A 22,899-nucleotide genomic window follows, 5' to 3' on the forward strand; every position below is an offset into this window, starting at 1 on the left:
GAGACGGATTGGTGTGAAACGCGGGCCTCACATATTCTCATGAAGCATGAGATTGGTGTATGGAACAATAACTCCCGCATTGACAATACCGTTGCAGTGTATTGGCAGTTTACTTTGAATTGAACAATTCATTTTGACGCAAAGGGAATACCCTTCCCGTCCTGTACTGGAACACCTGCAGGAAAGTTCTTTGTGATTGCAATACACCAGGTAAACGCGTCAATATATCATAACAAAACAACATATCCACAGAAACCTGTATAAAAACTAAGCTGGCGGACAACGACATTAACGGTAGACACAAGGGGAATACCCTTCTACTACAGTACACGATACCTGCAGTAAATTTGTGATCGCATTATGCCACCTGCACGCCATATAAAAAACGCCTCGCTTTTTAGTTAGCAGCATTAGCGCAGACGGAGGACATATTCTGGATGCGACGATCATGGTCTGTTTGGTACTACTTTTCACCTTCGCGACCTCGGTGGTCGCGATGAACTCAACGGGGGACGCCTGTGATGTGTGCGAGTGTATCGAGCATCTGCACGCCGTCATATGTACGGGCAAAGGCCTCAGAGAACTACCCTCGGGCATCCCCAATGACACTGTGTCGCTGTAAGTATGACGGTGCACTGACATCTTTTCACTTGACAGTGGCAGTTAATAGGCTTACCAGGGATCGGCAAAGAAAAGGTGGGCGTTAAAAGCAAGAGGAATAAAATGTCAAAAATATATCGCTCAATTGTCAATGTGGCAAAAATAATAGTACATGCACAACTGATTGCAAAATGAAAGTATACCTCCTTCTTAAATACCAAATATTGCTAGAAAAGGTGCGTTTTGAAGAAAGGAAAATTTATCTGAATGCACAAATAGTGAAAAAAGAGGTCTATACATAAATTAATGTTTGGTGAACCAAGTCTGAAATCAGGAGGAAGAGAAAATACATCACGAATTGTAGGTATCGGTGTTCAAAGACTTGTGTTCTTGGAGTTGGCATGTAATTAACTCGCTGGAGCGAGCAAGTCACAAACAGGTGTTCGGATACACACAGATTCCTCTATTTTTATACTTTGCATTAAAGTTCTTACTTCTCTTTAAACAGCGAACTGGGAGACAATTTCTTGCATGAGATACCTTACGATAGTTTGCTGGAATTCAAGTCCCTGATCAAAATGTAAGTTTCGAATTTGATTTTGTGGGCCCAGTACTTATTGTTATAAGGGAACTAATGCGGGGGGCCATCTGAGTAATGTACAACGGACCAAAACCGAAATTATAATTTCAATACGAGCGATTCACAATCGTGCGCATCCAGGAGGTTTTAACGCGTTGGCCAATCACGACGCGCGAAATCTGTCGACCCAATGCACGTGTGGAAAGGGTCGACAGATTTCGCGTGTTGTGGTTGGCCAACGCATTGCATACTCTTGGAGGGGCACTATTGTGAATCGCCTGTATTCAACCAGCATCAGACTCTTTGATCGCTTACTACAAGATGTTGAACGGAATTTATAATTTGTTTGATTTTGGTTTGCTGTTTCAAAAAAAAGTGCCCAATCTTTTACATTTCACGTCCCCTTTTGTTCAATGTGTCCTTTTCCCACTGTGGAAAGGTAATAGTTCCACATTCACACCGTCCCTCATTCCCAATAGCACGGTTGGTTGCAGTGACAAGGGATCCGTCGTTTGGCTTTATTTTCCCACTTAGAAACGTAACCAACAACCTGATCGAGAAACCCTTTGGATTGCCGGAGTCCGTGAGATTTCTGTACGTAAAATGTAATATGGTTATAAGTTTGGGTTGGGCTTTGATTTTGGTTTGGGGTTTGGTTTTGGAAAGTAATAACATTTCATCGAAGGGTTTATAAGTTCATCTGTTTAAAACACATGCCAATTTAATATGAGCCAAAGTTGAGTCACGGTCCCTTCAGTCAACCGTTTTCCCTGCTTGACAGAATGGAATAACCCACGCAGAGCCCTTTGTTGTTGTTGCCTGTGAAAGCGTTTTTATCCGCATAGAGGTCTGCATTGTTCTCACTGAAAACGGAGATCTGAGGATATATCTCAATAGACCTTTTCACTATAAATTCATAATTATGCAAGCATGCGCACAAATGGCCTTAGCGGCAGGGCCCACTGAAAATGTACATGGGTGCAATTTTGATAATTTTCTCTCAGCTTTTCTGGCTTTGTTCATTTTTTCTTCAGGAGATCACATTAAATCGTGTTGACAATCAGTTTTTACTCCTGCGCACAGGAAAAATCACAATTGTAAAAGTCTTTATACAGAGCACTAAGAATAACCGCTTTGGTTGATGGGATGAGGAAGAATGGGTGTGCTTTTAAGTGTGAGCATTAATTAAGGAGTCTAATTAAGAAGCAATCTAAACGTTTTCGTGTTTTACAGTCATGCGGACGGGAATCGACTACAAGACATTAAGCCCATCGTGAAAAATGGTATCCATCTCCTATCAGTGTAAGTGCAGTGTTAAAACCGATTACCAAAGTCAATTGGTGGTGTCTTCTATTACGCCGGCCCTACTCTGATGCACGTACACTGTCAAAATTTCAAAGGTCTGCTAGGTCTGGAGCCTCTCATCTTCTGAAGCTCAGCCGCCGAATAAAGAAGCTGTAGTTTGAAGCTTTAAGCAATCGGAAATTCGGAGAAACACGCTTAAGATATCGAGACATGCATATTTCTGGCTGTTTCAAGGAGCTATTTTGGAGCCAACGTGTTTCGCAAAATCCATCCCCCAATTTTTGTCCTTTCCCCACACTGTAAAGAAGTTTGATAAAAATGTCGGGCAATAGCACATCATCAGCTAATTCGTCTTTGGGTCACGTATGTTTAGTCCCCATAGACTGTGCGTGCACCATGATTTAGTTGTGTATTCGCGCCTGCGCAATAGTGACATGATGGTTGTCTGTCTGAAAAATTATTCAGAGCAGACGAAGCATATCGGTCATGACGCTTGTACGGGATTTGCACTGCTATTTCCTCTTTCGGACTTCGTGTGTGAATAAATTATCCAGAATCTTTCAAATGGTGCAGATATCTAAGGTTCTGTGTAAGAAAGGCCCCCTGAAAAAAAAAATCAAGGTGGAGCGTGTAAATTTAAGACAAGCCATAATTATAAAAAAAGTTACGCGTTTCGCCTAAATTATCTAATTTTCACAATTTTGTCAGTTTTACCTTCGAATAACCATGATGCCACATGAAAGACTAATACCTCTTTTGAACAAAAAGTTTAAGACAGTGAGCTGCAGCAGAGGTTGTTCATGGGTTTTAAGGGGGGCACCCAGTCAGGGCACGGGCATTCGCAGGCCCCGTAGTTACCCCACTGGTAAGTGGTTCAAATATACGTGGGGTACACAACTGTTGGTGAAATTTAATAAGTCAAACAGTGTATCCAGTTTATAATTCGATCTTCGTTGGAGAAATATCGCCTCGGTTTGGTGAGTACCTCCTATGCCTATTGGATAATGCGGCTCTGGCTGGTGTCGTTGAAATTGGGAATGAACATATACAAGATCGGACGCTGACACTGACTGGAGCAGTCCTGGCATTTGGAACCTTACACCGTCTCTCCGCGGAATTGCACCTCTGTATGCTTTTACATTTTTGTCGAAAATTCCTCTTCCAATCCAGAATATCTCAACGATATTACGCTGAAGGTCCTAGAGACAGGCACCTTCAAAAAGTGCACTGATCTGATACATCTGTAAGTATGCACAAAAACGTTAATCTAGGAATCATTATAAACGTTTCTTCGCTCTAAGATGTCGTGTTATGGTGTGGTCTTGAACTTTGCAACACGGTGGTGTTCAAAGGCAGCCCAACATTGAGCTGTGCCCTGCAGTTTATAGGTCCATCAAGTTACATCAGTCGAAACTAAGCCAGTCATTTTACTTATGGGGCCGTGCTGATTTCGGCCTTAATTCACGGAAAGCAAACACACCCCAACTTGTCATTAAGTCTAAGGTTTTTACCAACCACGATATTATCTCAGTCATTATTTCAATCACTGCTGGTTGAAATTCCCCAACTGATAAAATTAGAATATTTGAGGTTATCAGCAGTCCGATTGTCAGGTGCTCTTAACTGTTCATGTATGTCGTCCACCTGGCAGAGTATCATAATCGATGGTATGTTTCCATACACTAAAGAGCCCCCATAAGCCTTATACAGAGTCGCTATGAGCGACCTGGACCGAGGACGTACATGAATTTTGGCTATAATCACCCCCCCCCTTCTCCGTTTATTGGGGATTGGGCAATTTTGCACTTGTAATTAAAGTGTATTCCACTCTTGATAAATTATCTCAGGATGAGCTTACCCCCTGATAAATTCAGCGTATTTCTTTTGTTCCCTTTCTCCTTTTACAATTGACAGAGACTTGGGGCATAATAAGATATCGGAAATTCAGCCTGAGGCGTTAGAAGGACCAAGAAATATTTTTAAATTGTAAGTCAGCACTCACTGAAAGTTTTGTATGTGAAATTAGAATCAGTGTTTATAAAGGCTACTTATCTTCAACCATACAATTCTCAATTCTGATTTGTCAATCCGTGGCAACAAACAGCGTGATAGGTAACTGTATTGCACGATTCATATCAATCCCCTTGCAATGCGCTGTTCTAATTCGAAGCATTGCGCTATTTTTACGCTACAAGCAAAACGCACAACTGCAAAACTTACTTTAAATCCAAAGGTGACACGTTTGCCCGCATACAGGCCCCTATAGCATCTTTACTGCACGTCAAGTTTGCCTGACGATGAATTCGTTTTCACGCTAGCGCTCGTGGAACTCACTCGTGTGATAACTAATATTAAGTTTTGAGGACACACAGAAATATAACGCAATGGGAGTCTTTGGAACATAATGCAAGATATTATGTGGCAAAGGGGGATCTCCTCTATTGTGTCTTCTTTTGTGTTAATGGAATCTTTGGAATTCCTTTTAGATTTCCGAGGGGGGTGCAGTAGGCACAATAGCCATAGGGTATACAGCTTGCGCATCAGACGGGGGTCCCCCTTTCCCACATATCGTGCGGGGTATCCTCTTGAAATGCTACGCTATTGAAAACTTGAAGGACCAATCCTCTTATTACTGGTTAAAGATGTCAAAACATGTTGGAAGCACAATTGATTTCAAACATTTTATTTATTCATTCTCTCAGCAGTTTGGACACTTTTTATTTTGGAAAAAAAGCGCGAAAACCTCTTTTGCTTCGACCGATGTTTCGACGCTGTCTTAAACGAGCAGCGATATTGCTAAAACACGTAGGTTTTTTTATGGTTTGTGTCATTTGAGCTTGCATATCTCCACGCACATGGGATTAAACGTGACGCAAACAAAATGCTCTCTCTTTGGCTACCGCACATAAGCACAGTTTTTGCCAATCGCTGGCTTGCATAACGGTGCACAACGTGATGTGCCGTGTGTACGAAACTATTAATCTATAATTCCGGACGTTCCATAATGAATGGGCAAATTCGAGTGAAGGGGCAATTTAAAAGGACAAGAGACACCGTTTAATTGCAAAGGGTGCGTTCGATTAGCTTACACGTGTAAGTCAAACTTGCACGAGAGCGTTCGTTTAGCCATCACGTGATGTTCGTGCCTGCCCTGGTGTCAGCCACCACTACCCCAGCTGGCGAGCGGGTCTCTGGAGGCTGCCCGAGTGTAATGACGTCACGAATGGACTGTTCGAGCACGGACGTACATGATGGAACGAGGCGGGGACTTGACCTTTTTCCCAGAATGCCTTGGAAAACACACTGCAGCGTTCGATAAGCCTCATTTTGAGGCTTCCCTTGAGTGCAACACTGGTGTGTTCAGGGAAGCTAATCGAACGCACCCCATGTTAACCACTTGCGCTAACACCCCTAACACTGACGCATTAAGACAAATATCCTGCGTGAGCATAAATTATCAGCTGAATACCATTGTGCATGTATTTCACATTATTTATTAATTAAATAACCTGCATAATAAGCCTTTTGCGAGTTAAATTTTAATCAAATCTGGTACACTGAGTTATCTGATTGCACATAAACATAACAAGTTGAATTCCCCAAATTAAGATACCGTTGCTATACCACGTGATTGCAAGCAAGCTTTTGCATAATGGCCATTATCTCCGGAATGGACTGGTTCCTTTGTACACTGCTTATCCATTGAAAACAGTGCATTGGTGCAAGGCGTCTCTTAATGCAACTAAAAAAACGCTTGCCCCGAATCACGAGATATGGCAAACAATGTCTTTAGCATGGAGAATTCACTGCTTATGTTCACGTGAATATAAAGAACTCAGTGTACCAGAGTTCATTCAAATGTAACTCGCAAAGGTTTATTCGCAACGCCCAAATCATGGCAAACAATATTAGAAGATAATGCAATGCCGCAGCGATGCTATTAACATATTGTGGTCAAACGAACTGTGATCTCATTTCTGTCACTGGTCCACCGCACAACATCGAGTTGAGTATACACTGACTTTTTGCCTCTTCAAAATATTGTTGATTTAAATTTGGTGGACAGTCTGCGAGAGATTCTGCATGTGATGCGCTGCAATAAAAAAAGGAAAAAAAAGAACAGCACCTTGACGATTTTACAAACACTAATTGGAAGCGAATTTTGCCCATCTGAAATTTGAGGATGTTGAGTTTCAACAAACTCGAAGAACTTGGACCAGACAACACAAGAGGACTGCAATTTACTGCCTTGTAAGTTCAGCATTACGTATTTGTTATAATAAAATACACACAAAAAAAGGTTTCGTACTGGAAGTGGACAGTTTATTGGCCCAACTTTCCATACTGAAGTTGGTAATAGAATTACGTAGCTACAATGATGAGTTCGAAAATGTTGTGTTTTGAATTGGCCACAGTCTCAATGTTATCTTCCGAATAGGAAAAGAGCTTACGTCAGTGGGAATTAATTCTAAGGTGATTCTCGCCAAATCCCACTACTTACACTGCTGTTTATAAACGAGGTTTTTATACCGAATGCCCCTGTACATGGAAGTGTGCATTTAAAAGAAGTAACCAAGATTATGCAACCGGGCAGTACAGTTGTTTATGGTAATATTGAAGAAAAAAATACCAGTCAAGAAAATAGCTCGTAAAAGTTGTGGGTAAAAGAAAGGAACGGGCTAAGCAAGGAAGATGTCCGTGGGTCAAATCTTGGCTACTTTGTTTCCTTTTCTCTCATTTATTTCCTGCCGGAAAAGATCAGTTTGCATGATTTCCTTCGCACATTTTATGGCCTTGAAGTTTGCTTTATTAAACATGATTGTTTAGGGACAACGCTCACTTTGAAGCGCTGCGACGTTGAGTATTGCCTATAAACGCGTTACATCACAAAACTGAATAAAAGTATGTCGTTTCAAATATTAGTAGTTTGATGTGAAAGCCTCGTTTACTGACAGGGGTGGTATATTTAGGCTAACATTTCATTCTTAATGAGTGTAAAGTTTGTGTAACATCGCAAAACTTAAGAGATGATGGTAATACCTCTACGGATATACTGCCAAAGAAATATCGGACACATACGTGACCGTGTCAAATGCCAACAAGTTTACTGTATAATAGCCTTTTAGCAGTCAAGGTCGTTATTTTTTAATGTTTGATAGTGATAGTGGTCAAGAACAGAAATATTTGCGGATTAATGTCGGCAGAGAAATAACTTTGCAACTGTACTTCAATTGGTAGTGCCGAGTTGAGACCACTTTAAAACATCTTATTTACAAGACCACACGATACCAACTCAAGACCTCCAGTCTGAGTTCAAGTCAAAGCTATTAAAAAAATGAACTGACACTAAAGCATTAGTGTCCTGAAGACGGACAGAGTACACTGCTCGAAACGTCGAGTTATTCCCCGGTTCTTCTCAGAACCACACATACTCACAGAAGAGATAAATACATGGTGTTACCGCAATCTTTTACTATGAATCTAGTTTCTTTCACCATGAAAACCTTCAAGTCTTATACTAAAGCATTCCTTTGTCACTGTGCACACTGTTACTTGTGCATGGTCTTGTGTCTAGTCTTGAGGTGGTTTCGACAACAACACTGATTTGTTGTCTCATATTCCATTTTGTTCAATTAGGTGGCTGGTCGTTAATGACTTGAAGGTTTTAAGGCCACACACCTTTGGGAGCGTATGGAAACTCAGTTTCATGTAAGCATCGTTCATATGTCAAAATAGTATAGGTTAACATTTCATTCTTAACGAGTGTTAAGTTTGTGTTGTTTTTCGTTGAAGCGATAGACACGTGTCATGTTACGATTTATGATCTTTGTTCGCCATGCAGAACTCTAGGCAACTGCAAGTTGGAGGAAATTCCACCCGGGCTGTTTCTCAGTCAGACGAAGCAAGACACTCGCGACAAATAAATTAACTTTCTGTAAGTAAGGCAGTTGAAGCTGGTGTATAATGGCATGATGTATTGTAATATCAATCATCCCCCCTCAAACTAATAGCTACGTTATGTTTGTTGTCCTTCAACCAAGTAAAATGTCACGTTATTTGCGCCATTATATCAAGTTGATAGCACAAGTGAACATTGCCGTAGTGTTGGGATCGGGCACTGAAGCCAATAGGCTGAACAGTAATATCACAAATCATTCGTGCCGCTTCTTGCAACATGCGTGTATATCATTTCTATGCGTGTTTCATCTGCAGGAGATTATCTGAAAACAAGCTACAGCGTGTCTCCCCAGGAGCATTTCACGGAGTGAAATCTTTCAAGAACCTGTACGTGACTATGTCTTGATATCTATGACTATGTCTTGAAATAATTAATTTTGGACTTTTTGCCCTGCCTAACGTGTATTATTACTCTGTATACTCGGTGTGTGCCCTCTAAGGCCGAGCATAATACACGTCAGGCAGGACAAAACATCCAAAATTAGTTTAAAATACGGTACACTGAAATGGCTGGTATGTTGGAATGAGCTGATGAATGTGGCAGTGCAAGCAACAAGCTAGGTGTGGCAGGAATTTTTTTGCTCAAAAAGTTTTAAACAGAGGGCACTGTTTACATTTAGGGAAACAATGGCCTCTGCCAATGTACAGCCTACATGTAAATGGTATGCCTGTCAGAAAATACTCCTGCGATCTGTCTGTAACACGACTGCTCATCTTTTTTATTCACATTCTCAGATTACGGAGGGAAAATTTCCTCAGGTTCCTTTGTCGTTTTGTTTCAAAATGTTCGTTGTTAATGGAACAGAAATTCACGGTACGTATTAGATTGGAAATTAATACCGGTGTGTCCATTTCCTCATTGATGATTTATTGTTGTTCTATTGCAGAGCAATACATTTTTCAGAAATGTTTTCAGTTAGTAAATTATGGGTTGACAATTTGAACAAAAAAACCTTTGCAGTTAACCAAATAGGAATGAAAAGGAGTTTTCAAACACTGTAGAAGGATACAAAGTGGAAGAAAAATTGTGTCTAAGAAAATTTTTTGCAGCTACACCTTAACTTTCTCTGTATTAGACATTGCAGCTTGACTGGAATTTGCAAGAGTTTTTATTCCCTCAGATCACTCAGTATAAGCACCAAGCCGTCTTAGGTTGTGTCTTTTAGGTTGTATGGTGCATTCAGCATCTGCTGCATAGGTGTGGCTGGCTTTAGCCTCCAACTCCATAGCCATTCGGAGGACGACGAGAGCCTTACCCTGGCGGCTTTTGAGAAGAATGCCATGGACTTCTTCTCGCGCCTGAAATCCACCAAGTGGCTGCTGATAGAGATTCTCCAAAGTGAGTACTCGAAAGCCATCACAGGCTGATGACGGAGGCATAGTGTGGGTTGAATTTGGCCAGCCATTTCTGAGAGGCGACATAGTCCTGGTGATAGAACAAGTGGACTTCAAAGTGGGAAATGTGAATAACTGCCAGTTTAGTCCCTGAGAAACATGTACATGTATGGTGTTTTCAAAACGGCTTTGAAACTTTCTCCTAATTCACCTCCACTGATGAAGCCTCGCTTTGTTTGATTTTCCAGATTCTAGTAAAATGTCGCTAAAACTTGCTACATCTAACCTTTTCTTTTTCAAATAATCAATTCTTGTGACAAAAATTGACAATGACAGTCCTGATTCTGGCATATTTATTCGATCTCCCGCAGAATACATACCTTATGCCATCATCAGATATTTTGACATTGGCCTGGTGTCTCAAGAGAGTGAGAACTTCTTTTTTGACATGTCTGCTGACCTCTTTAAAAAGAGAAAGGAAGGACGTATGCAGGTGAAACAACACTCTTGTATATTTTATTGGATGGTACAGCATTGTAAACACACTTCAGCCAAAAATTTCCTTTTTATGATCAGAAGGCAGAGCACTTGCATCTTGTAACTATTGGCGCAAAATAAGCTTACTAAGCCAAAACAAAACCTAATGAGATCAAAAAGGAACCAGTTGTTTCATTAATGGGAATTAATTACACGTACAATCCTATGTTGAACAAACATATGAACCAGCTGATTCCTGTCTCATTTGTGTGGCTTGTCGGGGGATTCTGTTGACTTCATGCAGCCTATGGTCAATGCTCACAAAGATGAAGACGAGGAGGGATGGTGTCAGAGTTCACCAATGGAGATGGGCATGAAAAAGGTCAAGCTGTCCATAGATGAAGTGGTTGCCCAGGTAACCAAGGACTACATTTTCTTGTGCCGTTTTGAGAAACTACTGACATGTTACATTGATTTGGAGTGATCTGCCATTTATTTAAACTGGCTGAAGACATTTTGAAGTCACCCTTACCTTAAAAAAGAAGTTTTCTCTGGAAAGTCTTTGTTAGAATTTGATATTCACAGTGTTGCATCTACTTTTAACTACAATTCACCATTTTGATGTTCAGTGTGTGATGTTTCTGATTGCTGGATACGAGACTACTGCAGCCTGTCTCATCTTTGCTTCATACCTGCTAGCCTGTCATCCAGATGTCCAAGAGAAATTAGCCTCTGAGGTCAGAGCAACTATTGGAGGTTCAGGATCTCACAAGGTGACCTTTGAGCTGATCAGCAAGATGCCGTATTTGGATAAGGTGGTGATCGAAGCCCTGCGACTATACCCGCCAATTGCCAGGTAACTTTCATGATGCGGACTGACTGTGGCCACTGCCCCACCGGCAAAGATGTGACAGCTGATGGAAGCAAATTCCAACTTGGCTTGCCCTGCACGCGTAAAGACTGTGCCTTTCTCTAATAATTACTGCACTTGCTCAGCCAGTCCTGCGTCAAACATGCACGAACCTGTCCATGCATGTGCTGTTGTTCCCATGTAAAGGACACCATTCGAAAATAAAATCATGCCACCTCTTGTTCCTTCATTGAGCAGATACTCAAGCATTAATAAGGAGACAGGTTGGCTCGGAAGTACTTTATTCACCTTCTTGAGACCCAAGCTTGATGCTACCCAGTCAGGCATGTGCAATGCATTTCCAATCCCTGTCTGCTTCTGCAGGTTAACAAAATGTTAGCGATCTTTTATTAATAGCCAGACTTGTGAGCTTTATACTACATGTATATTATGGGCATAGGCCCTATTTGAGGAATCCTTTACCAGAAATAAATAACAAGAAGCAATGATTAATGAGTCATTTCAAATCCGGATTCAGGGTGACTCGCGAATGTACGAAAGATACCTCCTTGCAAGGTATGCGCATCAGGAAAGGAACAAGATTCATTGTGCCCATCTGGACCATCCATCGCGACCCTGAACTTTGGCCTGACCCCTTGACCTTCAACCCAGACAGGTGAGTTGATCATTTTTGGATGCTAATTGGCACTTCTTAATTATCACTGGTAAAGCGTGGTGGAATGTGACTAATTAGTTCCTCTTCAGAGGAAAGATCTCACAAGTTAGTGAAACACTGAGACCAGTCAAATTTCCCTTCAGTTCAAAAGATGCAGTGAAGGTACCATGCATGGTTTTGCCCCTGGCAGTAAAAAGATATTATCCAACTGCATTACAGTGTAGTGGGGTAACAGGAAGCACACCATCTCTATGATGCACCTGTGTCAGTTGTACTTTGCTCTTGCCTAGAGGCATTTGCCGCCTGTGCTCTACATGGATAATGGACGGTGACTACACACTGGATCAGGCTGTCATGAGCAGCACTCGTGTGTGTCACATGTACTCTCATTCCCAAGAACGTGGCATAAAGTGCATGGTTGTGGGGATCATTTTCATTTGAATGTAAACAAAAAATGAGTCGGTGTCCCCATCAGGCGTGTCGTGGGCTCATGGTGGCAGAAGCATCACAGTGTCCATCTCTCTGTCACAGCTGCGGGGTCACTTTGAAGTTGAAGCTCGTCTTTCATTTCCCCTCTTTGTGCCAGTAGAACGGGCATAATTGTAACCTCTCATCCAGTTTTGTTTTCCGCACAGGTTTTCAGCGCAAAACAACTGTCTCAACATGGATGCATTCCTGTCCTTTGGTGACGGGCCTCGATCTTGCTTTGCTCTGGCCGAGATCAAGATCGCTCTGACCAGGATCCTGGCAGAGTTCAAGATGCAGATGGCTGAAGACACACCGGTAAGACATCATGAATATTCAAGAGGAGTTTATTTTCATTGACTGTCGTTAAGTTTTTGGTTCCATTCATGAACCAGAGAGGGTGTTCATTTGCCTGGAAATTACATCTCTTGGGAACTCAACTCAAATATTGTGAGCTTGTTGCATATGATGTGGAGTCCACAAGTAAATATCATTTCTGAAGGGTCCTACATAAGTGCAGCGTGCAAATGGCATTCAGGTGTCTGCCCAATCTCTCATACTGGCAAGGGATTATTTGTGCGTGACACCCACAGTAGGTTTGACCAATATTGGATTAATGTTATACAAGACCCGCATGGTCAGTCAAAGTCTGTTAAGTGAAGCAGATGGACAGTTTAGCAGTAAACCAAACTAACAGATCTGTCCGGAATGTAGGCCAGGGGCTGAACAGTTGCTCTTAAACGCAAAATACAAGACTTCAAATGCTGATGTTTCGGCCATTATCCAATACTCAACTTCGGCTCCGTCTCAGGCTTCAACTGTTTTTTTTTTAACTAGCTGACGTTGAAGCTGTAAGCGCAGTAATTAGTTTAATAGTGCCACAAAACATCAAATGAGATACAAGAGAGCAAGAAATTACAGTAATCCAATTTAATTTAAATGCTTCAGGCCCACAATCGGGGATTGGTTTTGGGAACGAAGCCTGAGACGGAGCCCAAGTCGAGTATTGGAAAAGGGCCTTCAGCTACTGCAAACACTTTTGAGCAAACCGTCTTTCTCTACTTGATCCTGTCTGTCCACCAGTTGCAGTTTCGATGAGTTTTCCATTTGGAATGGTCACCGGATAATATTTCGTGCACTTTCCGTGTGTTCTTTTCCCTGCATGTTTAGCAAACTTTGGAACTTGGTAAAGGTGTGTTCTTATCCCCTCGACACTCGGTGCCCTTGAAGTTTGTGCCTCTGGCTTGAGACGAGCTGCGGTGTGAGGAAAGAAGGGGAAATGGATGTCTTTGAGTTTCACAGTATGTTTAGTGGATGCCCGTTTTTCTTGAGTACTTGTAGGTCTTGAGTAAAAATTAAACAACATTAAGCCCGCCTATGAGTGGTTGCATTTTTCAATGAAGTTTACATCTGCTTGCCTGAAAGAGAAGCAGACAGGCACTAAACTGACTGAAAACGACCCCACAAGAAAGCTAGCTTTGCAACAACAAAAAATCTAGGTGGAAGATCACTGAACTACATCGAACAAAAACAACACATAATGCTTCGTAGTTTCACTCATCTATTAAAAACACCTGTGATGGACTTTTCACCAAAAAGAATCGAGAAAACGACTGGGGTATATGATGGTTTGCTTGTTTGTTTGTTTATTATTGTTTAGTATACTTGTATCCTCTGAAAGACTTGGGTTTAAGCAATAGTCTCTTGAGTGGGTGAGTTTGTACGTGTAAGACAAAAGTTGTCTTTCGTCAAATAAAGATATAAATCTATCTGTGGCAACTGGCATATATTATATTTTTGTTTTATAAATATTTGGGTCAGCAATGTAAAATTCACAGCCGAAATGTTTTAGGAAATTTTTTAACTTGAGACATCGTATTGTTAGTTATTGTAGTATTAAAGATCGTTAATGAACTGAAATGCTTCAAAGAAAGCCGTGCTTTGTGATTCAATATACAAGTGCCAAACCATTTAAATAAAAAAACAGTACTGAAATGTAATGCTCAGTTGTGCCGGGTTTTTTTTTGTTTGTTTGTTTGTTTGTTTGTTTTCTTGAAGGCGGTGTGATTTTTGGGCTCTCGTTTAACGTAAGTTTTATCACTGTACTAATGACCTTTTTGGTCCTCATTGGTTGTAGTTGTGTACGTATATTGTTGTAGACTTGATAGGTCTTATTGAAGGACTGTTACGGTATATCATCTTGTAATATTTTCACCTCTTTTTTTTTGGCATAGTCCCGAACATTCGATACACGTTAGCTAGCGGGGCTGGCCGCCATGGCTAGTCGTGCTGCCGACCGTCCTGTTGTTCGGGATCACTCAGGTGATCAGGCGACTGGCTTCTCAAAGACCAATGTTGCATCTGAACCTTTCACTAACATAACTCGCGAGAATGGAATCGTTTTCAAAGCTGAAGACAATGTCTCTGTCCAGTGTTATGTTAATGCACTATCTGTCTCGGGTATGAACCCTGCTGAAATAGTTTCTGCCTCCCGTATATCAAATGGGCGTGTAGCAGTCTACCTCAAATCAAGGGAAGCGGTTGAGGAAGCTGTTGTGTATGGTTTGGAGTACAACGATTCGTTTATATCCATCACCCCCTTAGTAAAACCTACTGAGAGACTTGTACTGTCCAATGTATATCCAGAATTACCAAATGCAGTCATTGCACGAAATCTATCAAGCTTCTGCAAACCAGTTTCAGCCATCAAACCGATCCCCTTGGGAATTAAAGACAAAGAGTTATCTCATGTTATGTCTTTTAGACGTCAAGTGCATGCTATCATAGAAACCAATGTCACTATTCCCGATCACATGAACATATTTCACGCAGGGGTGAACTACAGAGTTTTCATCTCCAATGATTCTGTTAAATGTTTCAGCTGTGGAGAAAATGGCCACATAAGTAAACATTGCAAAAAAACAACACAAGCTGAACCGTCTACATCTGACACAAACATGGCAGATTTTAACCCACTGAATCCCCCTCCCAAGTTTGCACACGGTAAAAAATCTGACCCGAAACATCCATCAAAACAGAGTCGACGAGACAGTTTGACTGACCAGAACAAGCCGTCTACTTCAGATAAGCTAGCTGATACTGATGCGCAGCAACAATCAGCCACTGAACCTGATGCTCGATTTTTAACAGGTACACCTTTAAAACAACAGGAGACAGAAAAACAAAGTGATTCCACTGCAGACAAACATAACACCACTTTAAGTCCAGCTCCTTCAAAGCAAAATACACAACATCTAAAAACATCTAACAATACTACAGTGCCTTCCATCTGGGGTTCGCCTCCAGCTCCTTCTCGTGAAACCTCTCCTCTCTTTGCAGAGGTTGTTGCCAAAGGACACCGCAAAAAATCAAAGCCTAAAGAAGTTGTGTCCAATCCATTGGTGCAGCTGAAGTCTCCGTCTCCACAGCGAAAACTGCGTAAGCTAAGTGATACACCCCAGATGGAAAGAGATGAAAGTGTCTCCCAAACTTCAACGGAGGAAAATATCTCCCAAATCCTGGACGAATCTCAGATGTCCACAGAATCACCACCGATACACCCATCTCAACTGGATTCAGAGAGCGACCATGAATCCGTCTCCTCTGTCGTAAGCGTCTTCGATCAAGAGGGAGATGGGCCAGGGGATCTAAACCTGACAAAAGGACCACTTCAAAACGAGGAAGTCGTCACCTTCCTTAAGTGCGTCAAGTCACGTCGAAAGCCGCTTGACGTTGCCAGGAAATTTACTCATGACATCCCCGGTCTAGTAAAACAGCTGAAGCCACTCCGCAACAGCCCTCTGTTCACGAAAAATATGCAACAGAGGATTCGAAAGCTTGTCAGAAACCTAGATCCCAGCGATCCCATCCATCTTTTTCCATGATGTTTCTACTTTTCTTTGTTTTGTATATGACTTTCACCCTAGTAACCCTCAATACAGGGGGATGTTCCACGCCCATCAAAAACAACTCTGTTCGTGCGTATCTAGACATAACCCTTGAAAATCCCGATGTTGTTCTGCTACAGGAAACGTATGATCTTAGGAACGAAGATTTGTGTTGGAAAACATGGCCGTATGATGTCTGTTGCGCTCCTGGAACCACCCGGGGATCTGGTGTAGCTACTCTCGTCAAGAAAAATAATAATTTTAACATAATAAAATCTTGTACGATCTGTGCTGGATATGTTCTTTTTCTCGAGCTTAGAATTTATTCAACCACCTATCATATTTACAATATCCTGATTCCTCAGGATGACGTTGCTGCAATGAACTGTCTTATCTCCTTGGAAGAGCATTGTTCTTCACACGACAATCCAGTTATCATTTTTGGCGGGGATTTTAATTGTACACATGACCCGCTTCTGGATCGCTTCTCGCAAAACATTGAAAGGAGACACAAAATTGCTTCCGCTGTAGAAAATATCATCAATACTTTTTCTATGTGTGATGTTTGGCGTAGAAATAATCCCAATTCATCTAAATTTACTTGGTTCAGATACAGCACTGGCAATTTGAGAAGCACCTCCAAAGCTAGACTTGATAGAATTTACTTCCCTGTTCACCTTTTGCCCTCTGTTGACTCCTGTAACATTCAACCTTGTTCCTTGTCGGATCATAGTGCTGTTGTTCTTAAAATAACACTTCCCGATGTAAGTAAGAAGGGTAGCGCCTACTGGCACTTCAATAATTCTTTGCTTCAAGATGAGACCTACAAAGGAATTTTTAAACAATTTTGGAAAAAGTGGCAAGCTACAAGATGCCAATTTTCCTCCATCAGTGTATGGTGGGACATGGGAAAGAATCATATTAAATCTATCACTCAAATGTATGGAGCTAAAATTGCCCGTGAAAAACGGGACAAGATTCATTCTCTTCACAAATCCATTGATAATTTACAGTGTTGTCCTGATCTTACCCCAGAGACTCAAAAAACTCTTCAGGAACAGCGGGATGCCCTGAATGAACACTTCAAGCATGACGCTAAAGGGGCTATCATTAGATCTCGCTTTAAGCTCACAACAGAAATTGACACTTGTTCTACATTCTTTTTTAATCTAGAAAAATCCAACTCTACCGCTAAAACTATTTCTAAAATTCGTCTCTCATCTGGAAGGACTACTGATGATCCAAATGAAATAAAATGTCACATTCGGAATTTCTACAAAGAATTGTACAGTGAGGCCGAAACTGAACCCAGTACTATGGATCACTTGTTTAAAAATTTACCTACGCTCAGTGAAAGTGACTCTGAAGATTGTGACAAACCAATAACAACAGATGAAATGGATATGGCGGTTAACCAGTTAAATTTAAATAAGTCCCCTGGCTTGGATGGCCTTACTTCTGAATTTTATCAAACTTTTTGGAATATCATTAAGGACGATCTCATGGCAGTACTCAATGAATCTGTTGCCAGCGGCCACCTTCCGGTTTCTTGTCGAAGGGGAGTTATAACCCTTCTTCCCAAAACTGGCGACTTGCTTGAGATTTCAAACTGGCGTCCTGTCTCTTTACTAAATACAGACTACAAAATTTTTGCAAAAATTATTTCAAACCGACTCAAAAATGTTATCGATAGCGTTGTTCACCCTGATCAAAGTTATACTGTTCCGGGTCGTTCAATTTATGATAATATCATCTTAATCAAGGATATTCTTATGTATGCTAATTCTCACTGTATTCCTCTTGCTGTTTTAAATCTTGATCAAAAAAAGGCATTTGATAATGTGGATCATTACTATTTATGTGCTGTTATGAAGACCATGGGTTTTGGAGAAAGATTTATCTCCTATGTCAAACTGCTATATAATGATGCTCAGAGTTTTATCAAGGTTTGTGGCTCCTTAACCGCACCTTTCCCTTTTAAAAAGGGAATTAGACAAGGATGTCCACTTTCAGGTTTGCTATATGCAATAGCTATAGAACCTCTCCTCCATGCTCTTCGATGTAATTTAAAACCTTTTGGCTTTATGATTCCTAATTCTGATTACACTGTTGTTACCTCGGCCTATGCCGATGATGTTTCTATATTTGTTACCAGTGATAAAGCTTTTAATATTATTCAAGATATTTATCATTGTTATAGCCGTTGTTCTGCTGCTTGTTTGAATTTTACTAAATCTCAAGGCCTCTGGGTCGGTTCGTGGATAAATAGAACGGACAACCCCTTAAATTTTAAGTGGAATAATACTGGTTTAAAATTCCTTGGAGTTCACATGGGAAACTCCTTCCATTTTTTTCAACAAAACTGGCAAACCTGTCGAGAAAAATTGCAAAACGTTCTTGCTCGTTGGAAAGGATTGTGTAAACTGCTGTCCTTCAGAGGCAGAGCCCTGGTAGCCAATCAGTTAGCGGCTTCCAAACTTCTTCACGTTCTTGCAGTTTTATCCCCCCCTCCAGAAATTCTCAGTGAACTCCAAAGGAAACTGGTAGATTTTATTTGGTCTGATGGGCGACATTGGATAAAGGAAAATATTTTGTATCGTTCACCTGAAACAGGCGGTCTGGGCCTTACCTGCCTCCAGTCACGAGTTTTTACGTATCGCTTCTCCTTTGTACAAAGATTTCTAAAAAAATCACCTCACCCTGTTTTCGCTTTCATGAGCTACTTTTTGCGTCAATATTGCAAGTTCGATTTTGATGCTCAAATCTTCTTAATAAATCTTGACGCTAAATTTTTTGTTCACCTCCCAACATTCTACTGTAATGTGTTACAAGCTTGGAAGATATCGAGAGCCCAAATTGTCATACCGCTCGATTCTCTTCATTTCATTTTGAATTTACCGTTAATTTCTACTCATGTAATTAAGTTTGCCGGTATAGATGACCATCTCCTTTGCCCTCGTCTCCGGATGTGTGGTGTTCGTACAGTTGGAGACCTACTGGACGTCTCTTCCGGAAAATGGAAAACAACGGAGGATATCCAAGCTGCAAACCCAGTGCGAAGGCCCTCAAACAGGCTTCTTCGCGCTGAACTCTCTGAAATGACAGATCTCCTCTTGCGTGTCTTCCCGCAGTTTTTCAACCGTTTTGGATACCGTCTCTCCACACGTAATCTTCAGAGCATCCCAGCCCTGAGAGAACTTCCCGTCGTTGTTCACTTCCCTCCAGACATCGATGCCACAGGCGCGTCTTCAAAGACTATTTATAAAACCCTCAACGCAGAACTCAACCAGCTGGAGATTCCTCTTCAGACTTACTGGCATGAACAGAATGTAATCCCAGAGAACCGGAAAATCGAATGGCAAGCAATATATCGTCTGCCTTCCTCAAAGAAAGAGGGCGATGTCCAATTCCGCCTATTACATAACTTTCTGCCCAGCCTACCGGTCCTGCAACACATTAACCCAGACATATCTCCACTGTGCCCTTGGTGTGGACAAAGAGGAACAATCGTTCACTTGTTCATCATGTGTCGCGCCATCCAGCCAGCATTAAATCTTCTGAACTGTCTCTTGAGTCGTCTTTTCCCGAGTGTAGTTCAAGATTTCGACCTGTACTGGTGCCTCCTTCCGTACAAGAATGGACGTTCAAAGGAGATGGTTAATCTGGCAAATTACTTCATTATCAGTCTGAAAGCAACCATATACTTTCTCTACTCGCGTTCATCTACTGCTGACCCTCTTATTGTATGGAAACTTCGAATGAAGAGTAAAATTCTGATTGATTACCACTTTTTCTCTGCAAAACACAACGTTGGCCCATTTTTGAGCAAATGGGACCACAACAACACCTTGTTCACATTTGTGGACAATAAGCTTTTCTGGCTGATATGAAGACTGATCTTTTTTTCATGGTTGTCATTGTCTATCCCTAATGAGAAGTCTCAGGGTTTTGGATGACTATAAGTGTGGTTCCAATCTTCATGTTATAATTAGCAAATTAATTCTTTTTATCTTTTTACTGAGAATCCTTTCGTTTTTCTGTTAAGTTTATTGTATGTCAGTATTTACTTATTCCACTTGAACCTTGTTTTATTTTAAGAATCGTTGTTTTGTAGATATTTTCTGTCATGAATTAAAGGTTCATTTGGAAAAGTGAAAAGTGAAAAGTGTTTGTTTGTTTGTTTGTTTGTTTGTTTGTTTGTTTGTTTGTTTGTTTGTTTGTTTGTTTGTTTGTTTGTTTGTTTGTTTGTTTGTTTGTTTGTTTGTTTGTTTGTTTGTTGGGGTGTTTGTTTGTTTGTTTGTTTGTTTGTTTGTTTGTTTGTTTGTTTGTTTGTTTGTTTGTTTGTTTGTTTGTTTGTTTGTTTGTTTGTTTGTTTGTTTGTTTGTTTTCTTGAAGGCGGTGTGATTTTTGGGCTCTCGTTTAACGTAAGTTTTATCACTGTACTAATGACCTTTTTGGTCCTCATTGGTTGTAGTTGTGTACGTATATTGTTGTAGACTTGATAGGTCTTATTGAAGGACTGTTACGGTATATCATCTTGTAATATTTTCACCTCTTTTTTTTGGCATAGTCCCGAACATTCGATACACGTTAGCTAGCGGGGCTGGCCGCCATGGCTAGTCGTGCTGCCGACCGTCCTGTTGTTCGGGATCACTCAGGTGATCAGGCGACTGGCTTCTCAAAGACCAATGTTGCATCTGAACCTTTCACTAACATAACTCGCGAGAATGGAATCGTTTTCAAAGCTGAAGACAATGTCTCTGTCCAGTGTTATGTTAATGCACTATCTGTCTCGGGTATGAACCCTGCTGAAATAGTTTCTGCCTCCCGTATATCAAATGGGCGTGTAGCAGTCTACCTCAAATCAAGGGAAGCGGTTGAGGAAGCTGTTGTGTATGGTTTGGAGTACAACGATTCGTTTATATCCATCACCCCCTTAGTAAAACCTACTGAGAGACTTGTACTGTCCAATGTATATCCAGAATTACCAAATGCAGTCATTGCACGAAATCTATCAAGCTTCTGCAAACCAGTTTCAGCCATCAAACCGATCCCCTTGGGAATTAAAGACAAAGAGTTATCTCATGTTATGTCTTTTAGACGTCAAGTGCATGCTATCATAGAAACCAATGTCACTATTCCCGATCACATGAACATATTTCACGCAGGGGTGAACTACAGAGTTTTCATCTCCAATGAATCTGTTAAATGTTTCAGCTGTGGAGAAAATGGCCACATAAGTAAACATTGTAAAAAACAACACAAGCTGAACCGTCTACATCTAACACTAACATGGCTGATTTTAACCCATTGAATCCCCCTCCCAAGTTTATACACGGTAAAAAATCTGACCCAAAACATCCATCAAAACAGAGTCGACGAGACAGTTTGACTGACCAGAACAAGCCGTCTACTTCAGATAAGCCAGCTGATACTGATGCGCAGCAACATTCAGCCACTGAACCTGATGCTCGATTTTTAACAGGTACACCTCTAAAACAACAGGAGACAGAAAAACAAAGTGCTTCCACTGCAGACAAACATAACACCACTTTAAGTCCAGCTCCTTCAAAGCAAAATACACAACATCTAAAAACATCTAACAATACTACAGTGCCTTCCATCTGGGGTTCGCCTCCAGCTCCTTCTCGTGAAACCTCTCCTCTCTTTGCAGAGGTTGTTGCCAAAGGACACCGCAAAAAATCAAAGCCTAAAGAAGTTGTGTCCAATCCATTGGTGCAGCTGAAGTCTCCGTCTCCACAGCGAAAACTGCATAAGCTAAGTGATACACCCCAGATGGAAAGAGATGAAAGTGTCTCCCAAACTTCAACGGAGGAAAATATCTCCCAAATCCTGGACGAATCTCAGATGTCCACAGAATCACCACCGATACACCCATCTCAACTGGATTCAGAGAGCGACCATGAATCCGTCTCCTCTGTCGTAAGCGTCTTCGATCAAGAGGGAGATGGGCCAGGGGACCTAAACCTGACAAAAGGACCACTTCAAAACGAGGAAGTCGTCACCTTCCTTAAGTGCGTCAAGTCACGCCGAAAGCCGCTTGACGTTGCCAGGAAATTTACTCATGACATCCCCGGTCTAGTAAAACAGCTGAAGCCACTCCGCAACAGCCCTCTGTTCACGAAAAATATGCAACAGAGGATTCGAAAGCTTGTCAGAAACCTCGATCCCAGCGATCCCATCCATCTTTTTCCATGATGTTTCTACTTTCCCTTTTTTTGTATATGACTTTCACCCTAGTAACCCTCAATACAGGGGGATGTTCCACGCCCATCAAAAACAACTCTGTTCGTGCGTATCTAGACATAACCCTTGAAAATCCCGATGTTGTTCTGCTACAGGAAACGTATGATCTTAGGAACGAAGATTTGTGTTGGAAAACATGGCCGTATGATGTCTGTTGCGCTCCTGGAACCACCCGGGGATCTGGTGTAGCTACTCTCGTCAAGAAAAATAATAATTTTAACATAATAAAATCTTGTACGATCTGTGCTGGATATGTTCTCTTTCTCGAGCTTAGAATTTATTCAACCACCTATCATATTTACAATATCCTGATTCCTCAGGATGACGTTGCTGCAATGAACTGTCTTATCTCCTTGGAAGAGCATTGTTCTTCACACGACAATCCAGTTATCATTTTTGGCGGGGATTTTAATTGTACACATGACCCGCTTCTGGATCGCTTCTCGCAAAGCATTGAAAGGAGACACAAAATTGCTTCCGCTGTAGAAAATATCATCAA

At 41.3% G+C, this 22,899-nt stretch overlaps 1 protein-coding gene across 1 annotated transcript; it reads left to right on the plus strand.

The window, feature by feature from the left end:
- The first annotated feature begins 313 nt into the window (after nt 1–313).
- On the plus strand, nt 314–15,000 carry LOC147797538 (cytochrome P450 3A13-like). The gene is made up of 13 exons (XM_087143538.1): nt 314–618; nt 1,109–1,180; nt 1,715–1,774; nt 2,414–2,482; nt 8,412–8,420; nt 8,699–8,770; nt 9,610–9,782; nt 10,150–10,270; nt 10,535–10,670; nt 10,885–11,111; nt 11,644–11,781; nt 12,417–12,564; nt 13,417–15,000. Exons 1-13 carry the CDS (start codon nt 449–451, stop codon nt 13,492–13,494), a joined length of 1,473 nt encoding a protein of 490 aa, XP_086999664.1. The 5' UTR covers nt 314–448; the 3' UTR covers nt 13,495–15,000.
- Nucleotides 15,001–22,899: the final 7,899 nt, after the last annotated feature.

Source organism: Acanthaster planci, linkage group LG11 (genome assembly GCF_054643075.1).
Source record: "Acanthaster planci isolate LZ-2023a linkage group LG11, COTS_SCS, whole genome shotgun sequence".
NCBI lineage: Eukaryota > Metazoa > Echinodermata > Asteroidea > Valvatida > Acanthasteridae > Acanthaster > Acanthaster planci.